This window comes from Kogia breviceps, chromosome 4 (assembly GCF_026419965.1).
Source record: "Kogia breviceps isolate mKogBre1 chromosome 4, mKogBre1 haplotype 1, whole genome shotgun sequence".
In the NCBI taxonomy this organism is placed as follows: Eukaryota; Metazoa; Chordata; class Mammalia; order Artiodactyla; family Physeteridae; genus Kogia; species Kogia breviceps.
Window position 1 is genome coordinate 55,499,566 of NC_081313.1, and position 19,323 is coordinate 55,518,888.

The 19,323-nt window shown below is 38.0% G+C and overlaps 1 protein-coding gene across 3 annotated transcripts in view; it reads left to right on the top strand.

Moving 5' to 3' along the window:
• Positions 1 to 1,009: 1,009 nt before the first annotated feature.
• The window catches only part of BDP1 (B double prime 1, subunit of RNA polymerase III transcription initiation factor IIIB), a 94,636-nt gene continuing 76,322 nt past the window's right edge, over positions 1,010 to 19,323 (top strand). For all 3 annotated transcript variants that reach the window (XM_059062539.2, XM_059062540.2, XM_067031109.1), the window contains exons 1-7: positions 1,010 to 1,484; positions 4,361 to 4,637; positions 6,214 to 6,323; positions 7,527 to 7,586; positions 9,291 to 9,419; positions 10,750 to 10,883; positions 11,858 to 11,952. In XM_059062539.2, coding sequence (XP_058918522.1) covers positions 1,273 to 1,484; positions 4,361 to 4,637; positions 6,214 to 6,323; positions 7,527 to 7,586; positions 9,291 to 9,419; positions 10,750 to 10,883; positions 11,858 to 11,952 — 1,017 coding nt within the window. In that variant the 5' untranslated portion in view covers positions 1,010 to 1,272. The remainder of the gene's footprint in view (positions 1,485 to 4,360; positions 4,638 to 6,213; positions 6,324 to 7,526; positions 7,587 to 9,290; positions 9,420 to 10,749; positions 10,884 to 11,857; positions 11,953 to 19,323) is intronic.

A 19,323-nucleotide genomic window follows, 5' to 3' on the forward strand; every position in this document is an offset into this window, starting at 1 on the left:
AGTGAAAGCGTGGAGTCCTAACCACTGGACCGCCAGGGAATTCCCATTAACTATAATAATTTTTGAACAGGTATTACATTCACATTAAAAAGTAAACAAGGATATACAGTGAATGTTCTTTTTTCCCATGATGTGTTTCCCAGAAACCCAGTTCCCTTCCTAGGAGTTAACTATTATCACTTTCTTCACACTTTAATTTCTAATCCATGTTCCACTAATTTTAGAATTATTTTAAAAATAAATTTATTTATTTATGGCAGTGTTGGGCCTTCGTTGCTGTGCTTGGGCTTTCTCTAGTTGCGGTGAGCGGGGTCTACTCTTCGTTGTTGTGTGCAGGCTCCTCATTGCTGTGGCTTCTCTTGTTGCGGAGCACGGGCTCTAGGTGCGCGGGCTTCAGTAGTTGTGGCACGTGGGCTCTAGAGCTCAGGCTCAGTAGTTGTGGCGCACAGGGATCTTCTCCCGCCAGGGCTCAGGGCTCGTAACCCATGTCCCTTGCATTGGCAGGTAGATTCTTAACCACTGCGCCACCAGGGAAGCCCCTCATTTTAGAATTTTTAAGCCTTAGGGATGCGCTGATGAACAGGCAGTGTTCTACAAGACCCTCTTTAAAAAAAAAAGCCAGCAATTTGTTTTTGTTTGTTTTTTGTTTCTGCCAGCATTCTCACCCCCACCCCTACACCCCCCCACGCCCTCGCCGCGCAGCTTGCGGGATCTTAGTTCCCAACCAGGGGTGGAATGCGCACCACCCCCAGTGGACGCGCGGAATCTTAACCACTGGACAGCCAGGGAAGTCCTACGGCCAGGGATTTTAATAGTTCCTGTAAAAGTTTGGGCTGAACGACTGACTACCTCCTTCTGTTCTTTTGAACAAACTCTAAGGAGCCCTGGAGAGGGAAGAGTACACAGTCTAGCGTCTCAATTTCCGGTTCGCCGGTAACCCAGGCTCCATAACTTGACGGTTACCATGGCTCCGGTGCTGTGCGTCATTCCGCGGCGCTGGATGATGACGTGATCAGTTCCGGCGCCCTCTGAGGGCGGGGGAACAAGGTACCGGGGGAAACTTAGCTATTAGTGTAGCAGGGTCATGAAGAAGAGGCGGCGGCGGGAGATCGGAGGCGGCGGCGGGGGCGTGAAACTGCCGTAGCTGCCCGCTGGGCTGTTGTTGTGGCTTTGTGGGAAGGGCTTAGTTCCTAAAGCCCTCTCCGGGCAGCGGCCGGGGCTCGGGGTTGAGAGCGGCCGTGGGGTCGCCTCCCCGGGCCCCCTGGCTCCGCCATGTTCCGCAGGGCACGCCTTAGCGTGAAGCCCAATGTCAGGCCTGGAGCAGGCGCCAGGGGCTCCACCGCCCCCAATCCACAGCGTGAACGAGAGGCTCCCAGGCCGCCGGAACCTGCAGCGGCCTCTGTCCCGAAGCCAGCGGAATCCACAGATGTTTCCCCAGTGGATTGTGGGGAAGCGGAGCCCCGAGAAAAGACTCCCAAGAGCAGGTAAGTACTTGCGGAGGGGAGCATTTTCATTTGCCCCGCCTCTCCGGGCGTGTCACCTGGAAGCTGAGCAAAGAAACTTTACCGTAGAAGTACCCCCTCGCTTGTACTAAGCCTGACAGTTGAGGCCGAGGAACACACTGCCAACTGTAGTTGGTCCCTCTAACCACGGTGTGGCAATTGTGCATTTTGTTACAGCGTGTAGATTCTCGGGGAGGGGACCATGTCTTCAAGTGGTGGTGGGAGGAATCCAGGTCTAGCAGTCTTCAAGAAAATCCACATGTGGTACTATTCATTAGAGCATTTAGATTACCGCAGTTTTCATTCTTTTGGAGTACTTTACGGGAGTATGTTTTTTTTTTTAATCTTGAAAATATTTATTTTTAAAAGAAAAGCAGTGTTACTTTGATTCTGCAGATTTATGTCAACGGAAAGGAAGTCTGGTTACTTGTTTTGATTTGAGGATGTGCCCCTTTAACTATGGTGACCACAGAAAAGCATGTGTCATGTACCACATTTAAATTCAGGATTCTTCTACTTAAGTTAACAGTTTATGGACTTTGCCCAGGCAGAATGTACTCATCTGCAAAATGGGGATAATGTAGCTCTCGCTTCGGAGAGTTATTGTGGAGATTAGAAATAACTGATATAAACTGTCTTGCATGGGACATGACAGAATAGTTGCCTACCTTTAGGTGTTTAAAGGTGATGGAGCAAAGTAGTTAAAGTTAAGACATGCTGAGGTAATAATGGCCTCTGTTTTTATACTATAAATGTGAGGAAACCAATGAAAATCAACCCTATTAAAAAAGTGAGATGGTATAAATTTATACTGTGACAGGAAGGTGACAATTTTATTCTTTTCTCTTTTGGCTTGGCTTCTGTTGACCTCAGCTGGTGCTTACTATAGAGTATTATATTAATAGCTTAATGATGCTTAGTAATTTCGAAGTTTCTTACATGAATTTGTTTCAGAATTTCTCCCAACAGTGGAATAGAAATACCAGTTACTGTTAAATTAATTAAGTTCACAGAGATCCTGTTAACTACGTGTGAATTATGATTATTGATAATTTAGTAAATTAGTTATTCTGTAGTCTTGAGACATTTAAACTCAAGGATATTGCTCTCTTAGACTTGACATTTAGGGACTATACTTGTTTTTTTTTTTTTTTTTTTTTTGGTGGTACGCGGGCCTCTCACTGTTGCCACCTCTCGCGTTGCGGAGCACAGGCTCCGGACGCGCAAGCTCAGCGGCCATGGCTCACGGGACCAGCCGCTCCACGGCATGTGGGATCTTCCCGGACCGGGGCACGAACCCGGGTCCCCTGCATTGGCAGGCGGATTCTCCATCACTGCGCCATCAGGGAAGCCACTGTACTTGGTTTTTTATCATGTATTTCCTTTTGTTTTTGGTGGGTCTTTGCTAGTTGTAAAAATCCATAGGGTATATGTTCTGTCCTTATGCATTCATCTTGATTGGGTGAAATGCAAATGGCACATGTATCACATTATAAGGGCTGGGATGAGAATTTAAATTAGATACTTTTTGGAAAAGTTATTCTATAGGTTTAGGCATTTTTTTCACTTTTATATAAAACTAATCATAACATATGAAAAACGTAGACTGCTTTTAATTCTTGACTTATACCCTCTTAATTTGCTTTCAGGCCATTCCTGAAATATTTATATCCAATCTGAATTTGGATATATAATTTGAAGTGACTGAGTACTTTTTTTTTTTTTTTTCCCCCGGTATGTGGGCCTCTCCCTGTTGTGGCCTCTCCCGTTGCGGAGCGCAGGCTCAGTGGCCACGGCTCACAGGCACGAACCCGTGTCCCCTGCATCGGCAGGCGTATTCTCAACCACTGTGCCACCAGAGAAGCCCAAAGCACTTGTATTTATTTATTTATTATTTTTTAAAAATTTATTTATTTTTTTTTGTGGTACGCGGGCCTCTCACTGCTGTGGCCTCACCTGTTGCGGAGCACAGGCTCCGGACGCGCAGGCGCAGAGGCCATGGCTCACGGGCCCAGGCGCTCCGCATGTGTGATCTTCCCGGACCGAGGTACGAACTCGTGTTCCCTGCATTGGCAGGTGGACTCCCAACCACTGCGCCACCAGGGAAGCCCTGAGTACTTTTTTTGAGTGAAGAGTTTATTTTGATAGCTGAATTAGTAGAGTTATCCCTGACAAAAGATAAATGATTTTTTCCTCAAACAGAATTTGGTTTGATTAATATAGCTAAATGAATGTCTTCAAATACTGCAATACAAATATTTCAGAGGTTTGATATTTTGTTTGGTTTAACTGATCTCAAGTTGATAATTAAAGTAAAATGCCAAAAATTTAGTTCACTTTAGGAAGTATCGGTGTGGATTATAAACTTAATTTTAAAAAACAACTCTCATTTAATGGTGTATAGTCTGTAAAAATACTGACTCACTATGTTGTACACCAGAAACTAATCTAATATTGTAAATCAACTATACTTCAATTAAAAAAAATTTTTAGAGCTATCAAAAGAAAATAAACTCTCAGTTATCAAATAATTCAAATTAGGCAAATTAAGCTTTGTTTTGTAACTTAGGTTTTTTTTTTGTTGTTGTTTTTTGAGGTACGTAGCAAGAGCATAAAATTATGTGCTATAATGTTCTTAGGGATTTGAAGTTTGAAAAGGATCATCAGTCTTCATTAGAATTCCGTATCTGTTAAAAAGATGTACTGAACAAAAATTTTATTGCAACCTCTGTTCAAGTCATTGACTATTAATAATGAGATTTTGCTCTTTTGGATTTTTGTCAGACTAGTTGTTAAGCCTCAAATATTTAAAAGAAGATCCATGGTGCCCTTCTTTTTTTCTTTTAAAATTTCAACAGTGATGAAAAGACTGATGGTGGGAAGGATGTTGAAGAATCCAGTAAATCTTCCTCTACCGTTTCACAGAGAAGAAAGCGAGTATCAAGTACTTTTAGTCTGGTTAAACCTAGTGTCAGTGTTCCTTCAGAACCTCATCCTTTATCTACAGTTAATCAAGAAGCTCCACAGCCAAACCCTGTTCCAACAAAAGAGAAACAGCCATGCTCAGACAGATACCGAATATATAAAGCCCAGAAGCTGAGAGAAATGTTAAAAGAAGAATTGAGGAAAGAGAAGGTATGCTAGAAAAATCAGAATTTTGACTGTTGCCTGCTAGATTTCTGTTTTTATGTTAGGCATCATTCGGAGGAAGAACAAGCATCTGTAGCATTTTGATGAGGGAAACGAAACCAAGTAACATCCCTCATGTTAATAGAATATCCCCTTTTGTTTGTTTGTTTGTTTTTGGCTGCTGGATCTTTCCCAACCAGGGATTGGACCCGTGCCCCCTGCAGTGGAAGCGCAGAGTCTTAACCACTGGACCGCCAGGGAAGTCCCAGAATATCCCCTTTTGTTAACAGGACGATTGAGAAGCACTATAGAGTTAATAAGCTATTTTTTCTATGATATTAACTTTTGTATATTTTTTTCATCTATGTCGTTCATTGTTTTTGGTGGAGGCCACAAATAGTGTGTGCACACACATATACAGATACATGTACAGATGTATTTATAAACTAAACTTTCAGTGAGATTTTTCATGAAGATGTCCAATTGATGTGAGTTATATTCAATTGAATTAAGACAGGTGTAGTTGAGCAAAATGAATTGGTGATGTTTTCTAAATTGACAAATTTAGACTAGTGTCTAGCAAATAGTAAGAGCCTGACAAATGTCAGCTCTTATTATTAATTTATAGAATGCCCTCCTTTTTTTAACTAACAGGAAGGCACTTATCTTGGTGCTTTATTTTTTGGCCATGCCGCACAGCTTGCAGGATCTTAGTTTCTTGACCAGGGATTGAACCCCCGCCCTTGGCAGTGAAGCATGGAGTCCTAAGCACTGGACCGCCAGGGAATTCCCCCTTGGTGCTTTATATTTGTTATCTCGTTTAAATATCTCAACTGTGTGAAGTGGCTATCACTATTTACACAGGAGGAGGAGGAAATAAGCTCAGAGAGGTTATTTGCTTTGTGTCAAACATCAGTGGAGGATATGGGATTTGAATTCATATCTTCTAAAATCTAAGCCTCTAAAAGTGTTCTCTGTTTTATAGAATCTGCTTAATTAGATTTCTTTGGGGGAATTAAACATTTGCTTCAAGAATTTTATAAAATATGCAGAATTCCAACTTACTACAGGGCAAATAAAAGCTATGTATAAATTTTCAGTACACTATTGTAGTTAGTCAGCATCAGTAAGCATGATTTTATACATTGAGCTTTTATGCAATCCCAGTCAATTTATTTATTTATTTATTAGTTTTTGGCTGTGCCACATGGCACACGGGATCTTAGTTACCTGACCAGGGATCAAACCCCGGCCCCCTGCAGTGGAAGCCTGGAGTCCTAACGACTGGACTGCCTGGGAAGTCCCAAGTCCCAGTCACTTTAGTGTTTTAAAATTCCTTTATGTGCTACAACTTTTTAATATTCAGTTTATAAAATTTTTCCTCAAATTAGGCATAATTGTGATAGGAATAATGTTCAAGCATTTACAATGAATGAAACAGTAGGCTATATACTTAAATATATACATCTAAAATTCTTCTTTTTTAAAATTTATTTTTATTTTTTGGACTGCCAGGGAATTCCCCTAAAATTCTTCTATATTTATAAAATAAAAGTGTATCTCTGTGTGTTTGTGTATCTAGAAGCAATGGAAAAACAAATATGCTGTAAATGAAAGTCAGAGGCCACCAGATCGTTCCAAAATGACTATGAGAGACTTCATATATTACCTGCCAGATAACAATCCAATGACGTAAGTAAACTTTATTTCTATTTTACTTTCTTTGAGTATATAGTGATTTAAGTAAGTATCACTTTTAGAGTACAGTTTCATGTTTTCCAACAACATGTTGACAAAATTTATAGCCCATATGATGTCCTTTTGGATAAGAATTTTATAACAAAAATTAGTGCTATTTTGGACTTCCCTGGTGGCTCAGTGGTTAAGAATCCGCCTGCCAATGCAGGGGACATGGGTTCGATCCCTGGTCCAGGAGGATCCCACATGCCGCAGAGCAACTAAGCCGGTGTGCCACAAATGAGCCTGCACCCCAGAGCCCGTGAGCCACAACTATTGAAGCCTGTGTGCCTAGAGCCCGTGCTCTGCAACAAGAGAAGCCACTGCAGTGAGAAGCCCGTGCACCACAACGAAGAGTAGCCCCCGCTAGCCACAACTAGAGAAAGTCCACACGCAGCAATGAAGACCCAACACAGCCAAAAAAAAAAACCAAAAAACAAAAAAAAACAAATTAGTGCTATTTCAAGTAATGGTTTTCTTGGGATGGTAAAGATGCCCTTTACCTCTGAGATTTAAAAAAAAATTTCTTTTGTTATATTACCAAGATGCAGTAAAACCAACTAAACAACTTTTCTCTAATCAAGTTTGCCATTTACATTTCTTACATACTATAAGGTGATCTAATTTTTATATCCTACCTCCTCATTAAATACAGTGGCATTTGATTTAGAAAATCCTCCAAGAACAAAGCTTCTTTAATCAAAGTTAGCCTGGGGAGGCAGAGAGTTTATGATAAATCTCCTCACTGTGTTGTTGATGGTGTAGCAGGTGAATGTAGGAGTAATGGCATATTTTCAGTGTAGTCTTTTTCAGGCTCAGTACAGTCTTTGGCTTAGTTAAGAGAAGAGCCAGAAACCTAGGTTTTGAGTTGTTTGACATCTAGGAGTTGGAAACATGCCACTTAGGTTGTTTCATGACTTCACTGAGTAATTAGAGGGAAGAGTGTTCCCTGCTTAGGGCCTAACGAATTATTTATATTGATGACAAAAGTTTTTGACTGAAAAATGGAGTGTTTGACCACACCATCATTAATGGTAGTGTTATGGTATATCATAAAAAAAATTGCAAGTTAAAATTATTTGCTTCTTCCTCAGATAGAATTGACAAAATGTAAATTACTTATTTATTAAAAGGTATGTTTTGACTTGTGTTTAATAGTTCTTCACTGGAGCAAGAAAAGAAAACTGAAAAATCATTGACACCAGTCCAGACAAGAGAGTAAGCATCTCATCTGTTTTGAATATATTCTGTTACGGGTAAATTTTTTTTAAAAATGAAATCAAATGATGCTTCCTGTTTTAGTTAAATTACATGTGATAGGAATTTTAAAATGGAATCACAAGAATAAAAGTTACTGCTTGATTTAAGTCAACATGAAAGCCTCACAATCCTTGTGTATTACATGTATAAATAGAGTTATGATTTTAAATGAAAGCTTTTAGAATTAAAAAGGGTTTGTTTCAGAATAATAATATTCACATGGTACAAAATTCAAAAGGAACAAAAGTGCACTGAGAAACGTTTTCCAACTTTGTTTTTCTGCTGTCTAGTCCATCTTCCTGGAGACCACAAATGTTACCACATTTTTAACGTATCTTTCTAGTTCTAGTCTGTCTATCCAAGCAAACATATAGTTTTTTTTTCTATTTCCTTTTCTTTCCTTTCTCCTTTCTCCTCTCCCCTTCCTTTTCTTTTCTTTTTTTTAAAGCATTCTGTATACACTGTCCTTCAGTAGGTATAGTTTTGATGCCATTTAGAGAGTCTCTTTTTGTGTACAAGCCTTCACTGTCATATATTAGTTTATTCCTAAGAAATCCCTCCAAGAGACCTCCTAGGAAGTTATTGTAGACTTGTAATTCAAGGTAGGGAATTGTGGAAAATTAGCAGAAACATTGGGACTTTCTGGTTGTTACTTCAAGTAACAATCATTAAGTAATGATTACTCTTTTTTTTTTTTTTTTTTGCCACACTATGTGGCTTGCCGGATCTGAGTTCCCCAATCAGGGATTGAACCTGGGCCACGGCAGTGAAATGACCAAGTCCTAACCACTGGACTGCCAGGGAATTCCCTGTAAAGATTACTCTTTCTTAGAATCCACATTGTTTTAAAGCAGAACTCACAAGCTTCAGAAATAGGTTATGTTTTTACAGATTTATAGGTTATGTTTCTTTCAATAAGACCTTAAGGAGATAATGTAATTGAATGGAAAGTATATGGAATTTGGATTCATTATTTGGAAAACTGTGTTTGGCTTCTTGGTCTGTTCTTACTATTGTGTAATCTAGAGCAAAAGTAATTTATCTTCTCCAAGTTTCAAATGGGCATGAAAAACTAACCCCCAAGGGTTGTTCTGAAGAGGTAATAACATGATCTGGAAACTAATGCTGTAAGGGTTATTTTTGTTAATTCCATATCTGGATGGTTTACTCTTATACTTTATTGAGATAGAAAAGATGAGCATTTATTTCTCTTTATTTCTCTTTAATAGAGTAAAGACTCCTATTAAATGCTACTAGATAAAATTTGAGAAAATATTATAACCATGGCCTTAACAACACATAGTATTTTCAATTAGGTTATAGGGAAAGTGGGAAATAGCTAGAAGGTTGAAAGTGCAGTAATTTGTTTTAGAAGTGCATAATGGGGCTTCCCTGGTGGCGCAGTGGTTGAGAGTCCGCCTGACAATGCAGGGGACGCGGGTTCGTGCCCCGGTCTGGGAAGATCCCACATGCTGCAGAGCGGCTGGGCCCGTGAGTGATGGCCGCTGAGCCTGCGTGTCCGGAGCCTGTGCTCCGCAACAGGAGAGGCCACAACAGCGAGAGGCCCGCATACCGCAAAAAAAAAAAAAAAAAAAGAAGTGCATAATGTTCAGGGAATATTTCTCATAGCTGTATGAATTAACCTACCTTTACCTTTGGTAGGCAAGAAGGTAAGAGTACTCCTGATGGTGAAGATAATGAAGAAATAGAAGAGGAGATAGATGATGGGCCATTGCTGGTTCCTCGAGTAAAAGTGGCAGAAGATGGTTCTATTATTTTGGATGAAGAAAGGTAAGTTAAAAAAGAGAGAGAGAGAGAGAGAGATTGTGGTTTTATGAGAACAAATGAGCTTTGTCTAATGAAAGACATTGAGTTTCTGTATTTGTCACTGTCCCTTAGACTCTAATGTTTATATTTACATAATGGATGTTATAAATAGAAAGATGGGTTACATTCATTTATAATTTTTAGAAATTTTTGTAATGCTATCCTTTGTATGAGAAGATGGTACTGCTGACCTGCCACCCACTAACCTACTACCATTGTTTTACTAATTTTACTGATAATTGAGATGAGCTATTGAACTAATCACATGCTGTCCTCCACTGAGAATATATTTCGAAGATTGACTCAGCCTTGATGTCAATATTCAAACTATGTATTATTAACTAATACCATATTCTGGTGTGTGGTGTTAACTATTGAAAATACAATGAAACATAGGTTTAACATATTTTATGATTTTTAATTGACTTTCTGGCTTAATTTCTTAGTTATAACATTAAATTTCTCGAATTTGGCATTGTGGAATTTAGTTGTCTTTCCAATGTGTGTTTTTAAAAAAAGAAGATAAGGGACTTCCCTGGTGGACCAGCAGTTAAGACTCCATGCTCCCAATGCAGGGGGCCTGGGTTCGATCCCTGGTCAGGGAACTAGATCCTGCATGCCGCAACTAAAAGATTCCTGCGTGCCGCAACTAAAGATCCCGCTCGAGGGTACGAAGATCTGTGTGCTGCAACTAAGACCTGGTGCAGCCAAATAAATAAATATTTAAAAAAATTAAAAAAAGTTAAATTAGTAAGGAAATAAAAAAGAGGGATGGAAAGTCTTCTGACAGTTTTATTAGTAATAAATTGTTTTATAGTATGTAAATTCTATGATAAATGTAAATGTAATACTATTAATGATAATTGTTTTTGCATATTGTTTCCACTATTTGGTGATGATGATTTTATTGGTAATTAAATTCTTAAAAGCATATTTAACTGCTTTGTGTGCAGGAATATAAAATGTGAATATAAAATGCTTATATTTCGCAGTATCCCCTGTTGGGTATTACATGATAAGATAATATATATTAAATATAGGGGACATGCAAAAGTCAGTAAAAAACAATTATTTAGGTGGCCTAAAGATATTTTGTAAATTTTATATTGCTGTTAAGGATTTTGAAAAAAACTTGACATTTATTTTTGCTTCCTGGAGTGAAAATCTGCAGATTCTTGGAAAATATGCATACTTCAAATGTATATTATACTTGTGATATGATTTTGCTGTGGTAAATTTCAAAATATAGCTATTAAAGTCTCACTTACTATTTGTCTCCTTACTTGTTTTTCAGTTTAACTGTAGAAGTTTTAAGGACGAAAGGCCCCTGTGTTGTTGAGGAAAATGACCCCATATTTGAGCGTGGTTCTACAACTACATACTCTAGCTTTAGGAAAAACTATTACTCTAAACCATGGTCAAATAAAGGTAACTGATTTTCATTTTAAATTGTGTAGATTATTTATTGTAAATAAGGTGAATTGTCTCAGTTTCTGAATTAAACCAGGTCTACCCTAGAAAAAAAAAAAAAAGCAAACTAGCAAACTTTTCTCTCTAGCTAATTTTATTGGCACCTTTCCTCTGCCCCCCATGATGGGACTATACCTCTGACTTTATCTTAGAAATCTTTTGAGGAGTTAGCATTATGGTCATTTTGGCTGGAATATTCTGTGTCAAATCCTTATGCAACAAATACCATTTTAATGAAAAATGAACAATATTTTTAATGCTCCTAATAATGTTCTACCTCACTATTGTGTAACACAGTCTTTAATGATAAAAAGTACACAGTTAGAAAAGTATATATTACCTATTGCAAGCTGTTGCTTAGTACTTACTTGTATTATAAAAATAATACAGTTTATTTTGGGAAAAAATTCAGACACAACAGAATAATACAGAATGCAAAGAAAGATTCCCTTCTTTGACTTCCCCAATCCTGTTCCCTTGAGGTTACTTCTATTAGCAGTTTCTTGTGTATTTTTCTAGCTACTTTTGTTCACATACTACTTAGAATGTCTTAATTGCTTACATAGCAGCAGTATTATACTGGTTATGACTGACAGTTTTCTTCAAGGCACTTGAGACCGGATAGGCAGAATGTCTTTTTAAAAATTCCAGCTGCTTTGGTTTGAACATGCAAATTTCTTAAACCATGTTTCTGTATAAAAGTTTAAAGAAGGTGTTTAGATCCATGAGGTTCCTTGCAGTAAAATTGAGATATGTCTATGTACGTGTATGTAGATATATTTCTATGATAAAAGATTTACTGGACTTTAATAAAAAAACTTAAGTACTGTCAAATTTATTTTTAACTCAAAATGTATACTTAGGTAAGATTTTTTTCCTTTGAAATAGTTAGAAGATTATTCTCAGTCTTTCTAAATCTTTTACTTTTACAGAAACAGATATGTTTTTTTTAGCCATCAGCATGGTAGGAACTGACTTTTCTATGATTGGACAGCTTTTTCCTCACAGAGCAAGGATAGAAATTAAGGTAAAGTAAACCCATTATGTTTGTTGATCAAAAGAGACTAAAAATTACTATTTTTTTAATGTTTGGTTGAAATCTCAGTCCATCTTTTTTCACTACTATGTTTTTGGTACATCTGTCCTTCTTTATAGCTCAAAAAGTAATGTAGTATTTCTCAATTCTAAAATGAGAACAGGGCTTCCCTCGTGGCACAGTGGTTAAGAATCCGCCTGCCAATGCAAGGGACACGGGTTCGAGCCCTGGCCTGGAAGATCCCACATGCCGCAGAGCAAGTAAGCCCGTGTGCCACAACTACTGAGCCTGCGCTCTAGAGCCCGCAAGCCGCAACTACTGAGCCCACGTGCCACAACTACTGAAGCCTGCATGCCTAGAGCCTGTGCTCCTCAACAAGAGAAGCCACTGCAATGAGAAGCCCATGCACCACAACGAAGAGTAGACCCTGCTCGCCACAACTAGAGAAAGCTGGCATGCAGAAACGAAGACCCAACACAACCAAAAATAAAATAAACAAATAAATAGATAAATTTTTAAAAATAATAAAATGAGTACAATCTCTTTAACCTCAGTATTCTATTTTCTTATTTATATCTTCCTACTTCTAAAATGGATTTGAGGGAGTACCAATAAAGCCAGTGAAACTAAGATAAAAGAAGAGTTAGGTAATGAAAAGGGGAGATAAATGTACCAGAACTTTTGGGTAAAGGGTAGATTTTGAACACAAAATATATCTCTGAATTTCCTAGGAAGAGAACATGCTGAGTTATATAGTTCTCAATATCTGGTCTAACCGTTGCTTTCCTAGGCCACCTTAACTTTGGGAGCAACCAGTGATACTATTGTTTTTTTTTTTTCAGTGATACTATTAACAACAGCAATGATGTTAATCAATTAGTGCTTTAATATGCCTAAAAGAATGATCTTTCTCTATCTTATAGTTCCTTTTGCTGAGAAACTTCATTACAAGTTTCCTGGGTTGGAATGCATTTGAGTGCACACCATGTTGCTACAGTGCATTTCTAATTCATAGTGAGATTTTTATCTAACCATGGGCTTTTTCCTTCATTAATTAAAGGGACCATTAAGAAAGATTTTTTTTTTTTCTTGAACTAGACTAGGCATGGACTGATTTACTGGGAACCAGTGTACAGTGTAATAGTCATTTTATTTCTGCAAAAGATGAGGCATTTTTTATATTCTTTATGTTCCTTTTCAAATGTTGATCTCTGATATAAGGAGAACAGAATGTTAAAGTTCTGTGAAGGCTAGAAGTTGATCGTATAGGGGAGCCCTCAGAGGTGACGAATGATAAGTTTGTCGGTAGACTATTTCTTTTAGAAGCAGTTTAGACTCTTCATTAAAAGTTTAGTGTGGTCCCAGCAGGTCTTTGGGCAAAGTATAGAAAAGTAAAAATGGACTAGTGAATTACATCGATTTTCAATTTTTAAAAAAAAATTTATTTATTTTATTCATTTTATTTTTGGCTGTGTTGGTTCTTCGTTGCTATGCACAGGCTTTCTCTAGTCGTGGTGAGTGGGGGCTACTCCTCGTTGCGGTGCGCAGGCTTCTCATTGCGGTGGCTTCTCTTGTTGTGGAGAATGGTCTGTAGGTGTGCGGGCTTCAGTAGTTGTGGCATGTGGGCTCAGTAGTTGTGGCTCATGGGCTTAGTTGCTCTGTGGCATGTGGGATCTTCCTGGACCAGGGCTTGAACCCATGTCCCCTACATTGGCAGGCGGATCTTTAACCACTCTGCCACCAGGGAAGTCCTTGATTTTCAAATTTTGAACCAACCTTGTATTCCTGTGATAAATCCCAATTAGTCATACTGTATTCTTCTTTTTATGTGTTGCTGATTTTTGTTATATTTTCTTTTTTTTTTTTTTTTTTTTTGCGGTTTGTGGGCCTCTCACTGCTGTGGCCTCTCCCATTGCGGAGCACAGGCTCCAGACACGCAGGCTCAGCGGCCATGGCTCATGGGCCCAGCCGCTTCGCGGCATGTGGGATCCTCCTGGACCGGGGCATGAACCCGCGTCCCCTGCATCGGCGGATGGACTCTCAACCACTGCGCCACCAGGGAAGCCCATTATATTTTCTTGAGGATTTTTTGCATCTTTGTTCATGAGAGTATTGGTTCATAATTTTCTTTTACTGTCTTTGTGTTTTTGGTACCAAGGTATGGTGGTCATAGAAAATGAGTTGGAAAGTGTTCCCTCTTGTTATCTGTGAAAATTTGTTTAAGATTAGGATTATTCCTGCTTTTAATATTTGATAGAATTTACCAGTGAAACCATCTGGGCCTATGGTTTCCTTTGGAGGAAGGGTTTTGATTATAAATGCAATTTCTTTAATACATACAGGGGTATTTATAGTTTCAGTTTCTTTTTGTGTCAGTTTAGATGCTAAGTTGTTGAATTTATAGGCATAAAAATTTCATACTAAAAAAAAAATTTCATACTATTCACTTACCATTTTAGTGTTTGTAGGATTTATAGTGATATATCTAATTGATTAAAGATTTTTCTTTCTCTTTTCTTTTTCCTTACTAAAGGTTTTTGACTTCCGAAAGTCTTTTAATGAGCCAACTTTTAGCTATGTTTTCAATTGTTTGTGTGTTTTCGTTGGTTTTTAAAAAACTCTTTAGCATGTCTTTCCTTCTTCAGGCATACCTCGTTTTATTGCACGTCACAGATACTGCGTTTTTTTTTTTTTTTTTTTTTTTACAAATTGAAGGTTTGTGGCAAACCATCTGCATTGTCAGATGATGGTTAGCATTTTTTAACAGTAAAATATTTTTTAATTAATTATGTATATTGTTTCTTTTTTTAGACATAATGCTATGGTACACTTAATAGACTACTTCACTGTAATGTAAACGTAACTCTTGTGTGCACTGGGAAACCAAAAAAAAAAAAAAAAAAAGACCAAAAACCTGTGTGACTTACTTTATTGCGATATTTACTTTATTGCAGTGGTCTGGAACTGAACCTGCAATATCCTCAAGGTATGCCTGTATTTACTTTGGGTTTAATTTTCTCTGTTTTTTTCTAGCTTCCTTAGATGAAAACTTAGAACATAATTTTAAACCCTTCTTTTTTAATGTAGACATTTAAAGCTATACATTTTCATCTAAGCTGTAAATGTATCCCATAATATTGATACACTGTTTTCATTATCATTCAGTTAAAAAGATTTTCTAGTTGCCCTTATGATTTCTTATTTATTTATTTATGGCTGCATTGGGTCTTTGTTGCTGCGTGTGGTCTTTCTCAAGTTGTGTCAAGTGGGGGCTACTCTTCGTTGTGGTGCACCTGCTTCTCATTGCGGTGGCTTCTCTTGTTGCAGGGCATGGACTCCAGGCACATGGGCTCAGCACTTGTGGTGCATGGGCTTAGTTGCTCCACGGCATGTGGGATCTTCCCAGACCAGGGCTTGAGCCCATGTCCCCTGCATTGGCAGGTGGATTCTTAAGCACTGAGCCACCAGGGAAGTCCTTCCCTTGTGATTTCTTCCTTGACATGTCAATTGTTTAGAAATGTGGTTAATTTCCAACATTGGGACATTTCTAAATATCTTACTGTTATTGTTTTCTTTGACATTCTGAATGTCAAAGGACATAATCTCTAAGATTTCAATCTTTTTGAAATTTGTTGAGATTTATTTTAAAACCTGTCATACTTGTGGGACTTCTCTGGAGGTCCAGTGGTTAAGATTCTGCACTTCCACTGCAGGGGGTGTGGGTTTGATCCCTAGTCAGGTTATAAGATCCCACATGATGCACCGCATGCCCCCCCCACCACCAAAAAAAAGCCTATCATACTCTCACCTTGGTCAGTGTGCACTTGAAATGAGTGTGTGTTCTGCAGTTGTTGGGTGTGGGGTCATCTAGTTCTGTCAGTTACTGAGAGAAGAGTTGACACATCTAACCACAATTGCAGATTTGTGTTTCTCTCTTTAGATTGATCCATTTTTTTCCTTTCCTTTTTTTTTTTTTTGGCACAGATCATTTATTTTTATTTATTTATTTTTTAAATTGAAGTATAGTTGATTTACAATGCTGTGCCAGTCTTTGCTGTACAGCAGTGACTCAGTTATACACATAGAGACATTCCTTTTTTATATTCTTTTCCATTATGGTTTATTATCACAGGATATTGAATATAGATCCCTGTGTTATACAGTAGGACCTTGTTGTTTATCCATTCTAAATGTAATAGTTTGCATCTACCAACCCCAGACTCCTAGTCCATCCCTCTCCCCACCCTTCAACCCCCTGGGCAACCACAAGTCTGTTCTCTGTGTCTATGAGTCTGTTTCTGTTTTGTAGATAGGTTCATTGTACCTACAGGAAATGTTCATTGTATTCTAATGTTGCCCTTGATAAAAATAAAACAAAATGTCTGTTTTACATTTCTGTTAATAACTTAATTCATTTATGTTTAATGTGATAATTGATATGGCTGTGTTTAAGTCTACCATCTCACTATTTCCCATTTATTCCATCTGTTTTTTACTCATCTTTTCCTGCTTTATTTGGGGTTAATCAAATTTTTTTAGTATTATATTTTATTTCTATTGTACCTTTTTACTCTTTACATAATATACTCGTAGAAGAATTCTATTTACCTTCCATCCTTCATTCTATTAAATGTTTTACTTCTACTTATTAACCCCACTACACATGAACTTATTTTAGCTTAGAGAGTCTTTTGTTTTTAACAGAAATTTAGTAGAATAAAGAACTACAGTTAACCCTTGAATAATGCAGGGGTTAGGAGTGTCGATCCTCCTTGCGGTAAAAATCTGAGTATAACTTATAGTTGGCCTTTCATATCTGTGATTCTTCTGTATCTGCAGTTATGTATCCGTGGATTCAGCCAAACTTGGATTGTGTAATACTGTGTACTATTTACTATTGAAAAAAATTCATGTATTTAAGTGGACCCACACAGTTCAAGTTAGGTTGTTCAAGAGTCAACTATAGTCTTTAATATTTAGCCACATGTTTACAATTTCTGATGCTTTTCATTTCTTCTTGTAGTTCTGAATACCATATCTGCTGTTGAAAAATTCTTTCAGCTTTCATTTTTCTGAAAGACTTTTTTTAGTCTCATTTTTGCTAGGTATACAAGTCTGGTTGGATAGTTTTTCCTTTCAGTGCCTTTAAAATGTCATTCCATTGTCCACTGGCCTCCAGCGTTTCTGATGAAAAGTCAGCCATCACTCATGTCATTCATGTCATGAATTGCTTTTCTTTTTTGCTTTTAAGGTTTTCTTTTTTTAAAATTTATTTTATTCAAGTATAGTTGATTTGCAATGTTGTGTTAATTTCTGCTGTACAGCAGAGTGACTCAGTTATACATATATATGAATTGCTTTTCTATGACTGCTTTCAAGATTTTTTTCTTTAACTTTGGTGTTCAGCAGTTTGTTTATGATTTGCCCAAGAGTTGTTTTTTAAATGTTTTTTCTGCTTTATTCCCTACTTCTGGTACTCTGTGTTAGTTTGCATGACATTGTACTACAGATTACCAAAGCTCTATCCATTTTTTTTTTTTTTTTTTTTTTTTTTTTTTTTATTTCCTTTTTATTTAATTTAATTTATTTATTTATCGTTTTTGCGGTACGCAGGCCTCTCACAGCTGTGGCCTCTCCTGTTGTGGAGCACAGGCTCCGGACGCGCAGGCTCAGCGGCCATGGCTCACGGAGCCAGCTGCTCCGTGGCATGTGGGATCTTCCCGGACCGGGGCACGAACCCGTGTCCCCTGCATCGGCAGGCGGACTCTCAACCACTGTGCTACCAGGGAAGCCCTATCCATTTTTTTTCCCAGTCTTTTTTCTTTATTTCAGTTTGGTTTGTTTCTGGTATCATGTTTATAAGTTCACTGATCCTGTCTTCTGCTATCTTCAGTCTGCTGTTAAGCCCATTCAGTGAATGTTTCATTTCTGATATACCTTTCATTTTTGTGATTTCACCTTGGTTATTTTTCTTAGTTTCCATTCCTCTGCTAAGATTTCTGTATCTGTTCATTCCATATTTTCCTTTAAATCCTTGAAGATATAACAGGTGCTTTAACTTTCTCATCTGCTAATTTCAACATCTGGGTCATATTGGGATCTGTTTCTGTTGACTCTTTTTATTTCCTTGACTGTGCATCACATTTTCCTGTCTTTTCTCATGTGTTGTGGATTTTTTTTTTTCAGTTGCTTGTTGGACATTGTGGGTATGTTGCACAGTGTCTGGATTATGTTTGTTTTTATTTTGTATTTCTTTCCTTTAAAGAGTGTTTAGTTCTAGAAGGCAGTTAATATATTGCCAACTCTCCTTATTCTTCCCAAGGCTTGGTTTTAGGCTTTATTAAGACTGGTCCTTACTCTAGGTTTCTCATCTGAACTACAGAAAATAATTTGTGTTACTGTTTTCTAATTTTTTCTAAGGATGGTCATATTACACCATTCTAGGTGTACAGGAAAGAAGGTGATTCATTACATGTAGTATATCCCTTAGGGCATTAGGGCTTAATTCTCATGCTAGAACCTCAGTTGAGAAAGGCTGCTGTAGGGTGTGATCCCTGTTTCTAAGTGGTGGTTGTTCTGGTGTCTGAGGTGAATGTTTGGATATTAACAAAATCTTTACATTCATGTGGGAAGAACCCTGTCATCTCACTATGTTAGGTGACCTCTAGTATCTTCTTTTTGTTCCCATCCCTGTAGTAGCTATTCTCCACTAGAGCTTATGCTCCTCGCATATGGAACCCAGACCAACAGCCTATGGGATACTTCTACAAGGCTTGTGAGATTCCTCTTTAAATAGCTCTCTTCTCTGTAGAACCCTGCCCCTAAAGATTATCTACTTCCTCAGCTCAGTAGGATCTCTGTTCTCTGTTTGGCTTTTTTCTCTCTTTCATTGGTTAGGAAATTTAGCCCAGGCAGACAGCCAGGGTGAATGTTGGTACATCTTTTGTGTTTCCCTTCTCTCTGGGATTGTGGGATTGTAGTCTTGCTCTGCCTATTGTCTAGTGCTTGAAAATAGTTGATGCGCTTATTTTGTTTGGTGTTCAAGTTATTTTTGCTGGGTTGGATATGTGGAACAAGCTCGTTACCAGTTTTTATCAGGGCCAGAGATGGAAATTATGGGATTTATTTTATAATTGTGGAATTTGGCCTACAATGGTTTCTGCCTATGAATTCAATTTCTAATATCAGGGAATTCCTTGGTGGTCCAGTGGTTAGAACTCTGCGCTTTCACTTTGATCCCTGGTCTGGGAACTAAGATCTCACAAGCTGTGTGGGGTGGCCAGAAAAAAAAAAAAAAAAGATTAACTTCGATGCATTCTTCAAAAAAATTTTAAATTGTTCTGGATTATATTCTCAATTAAG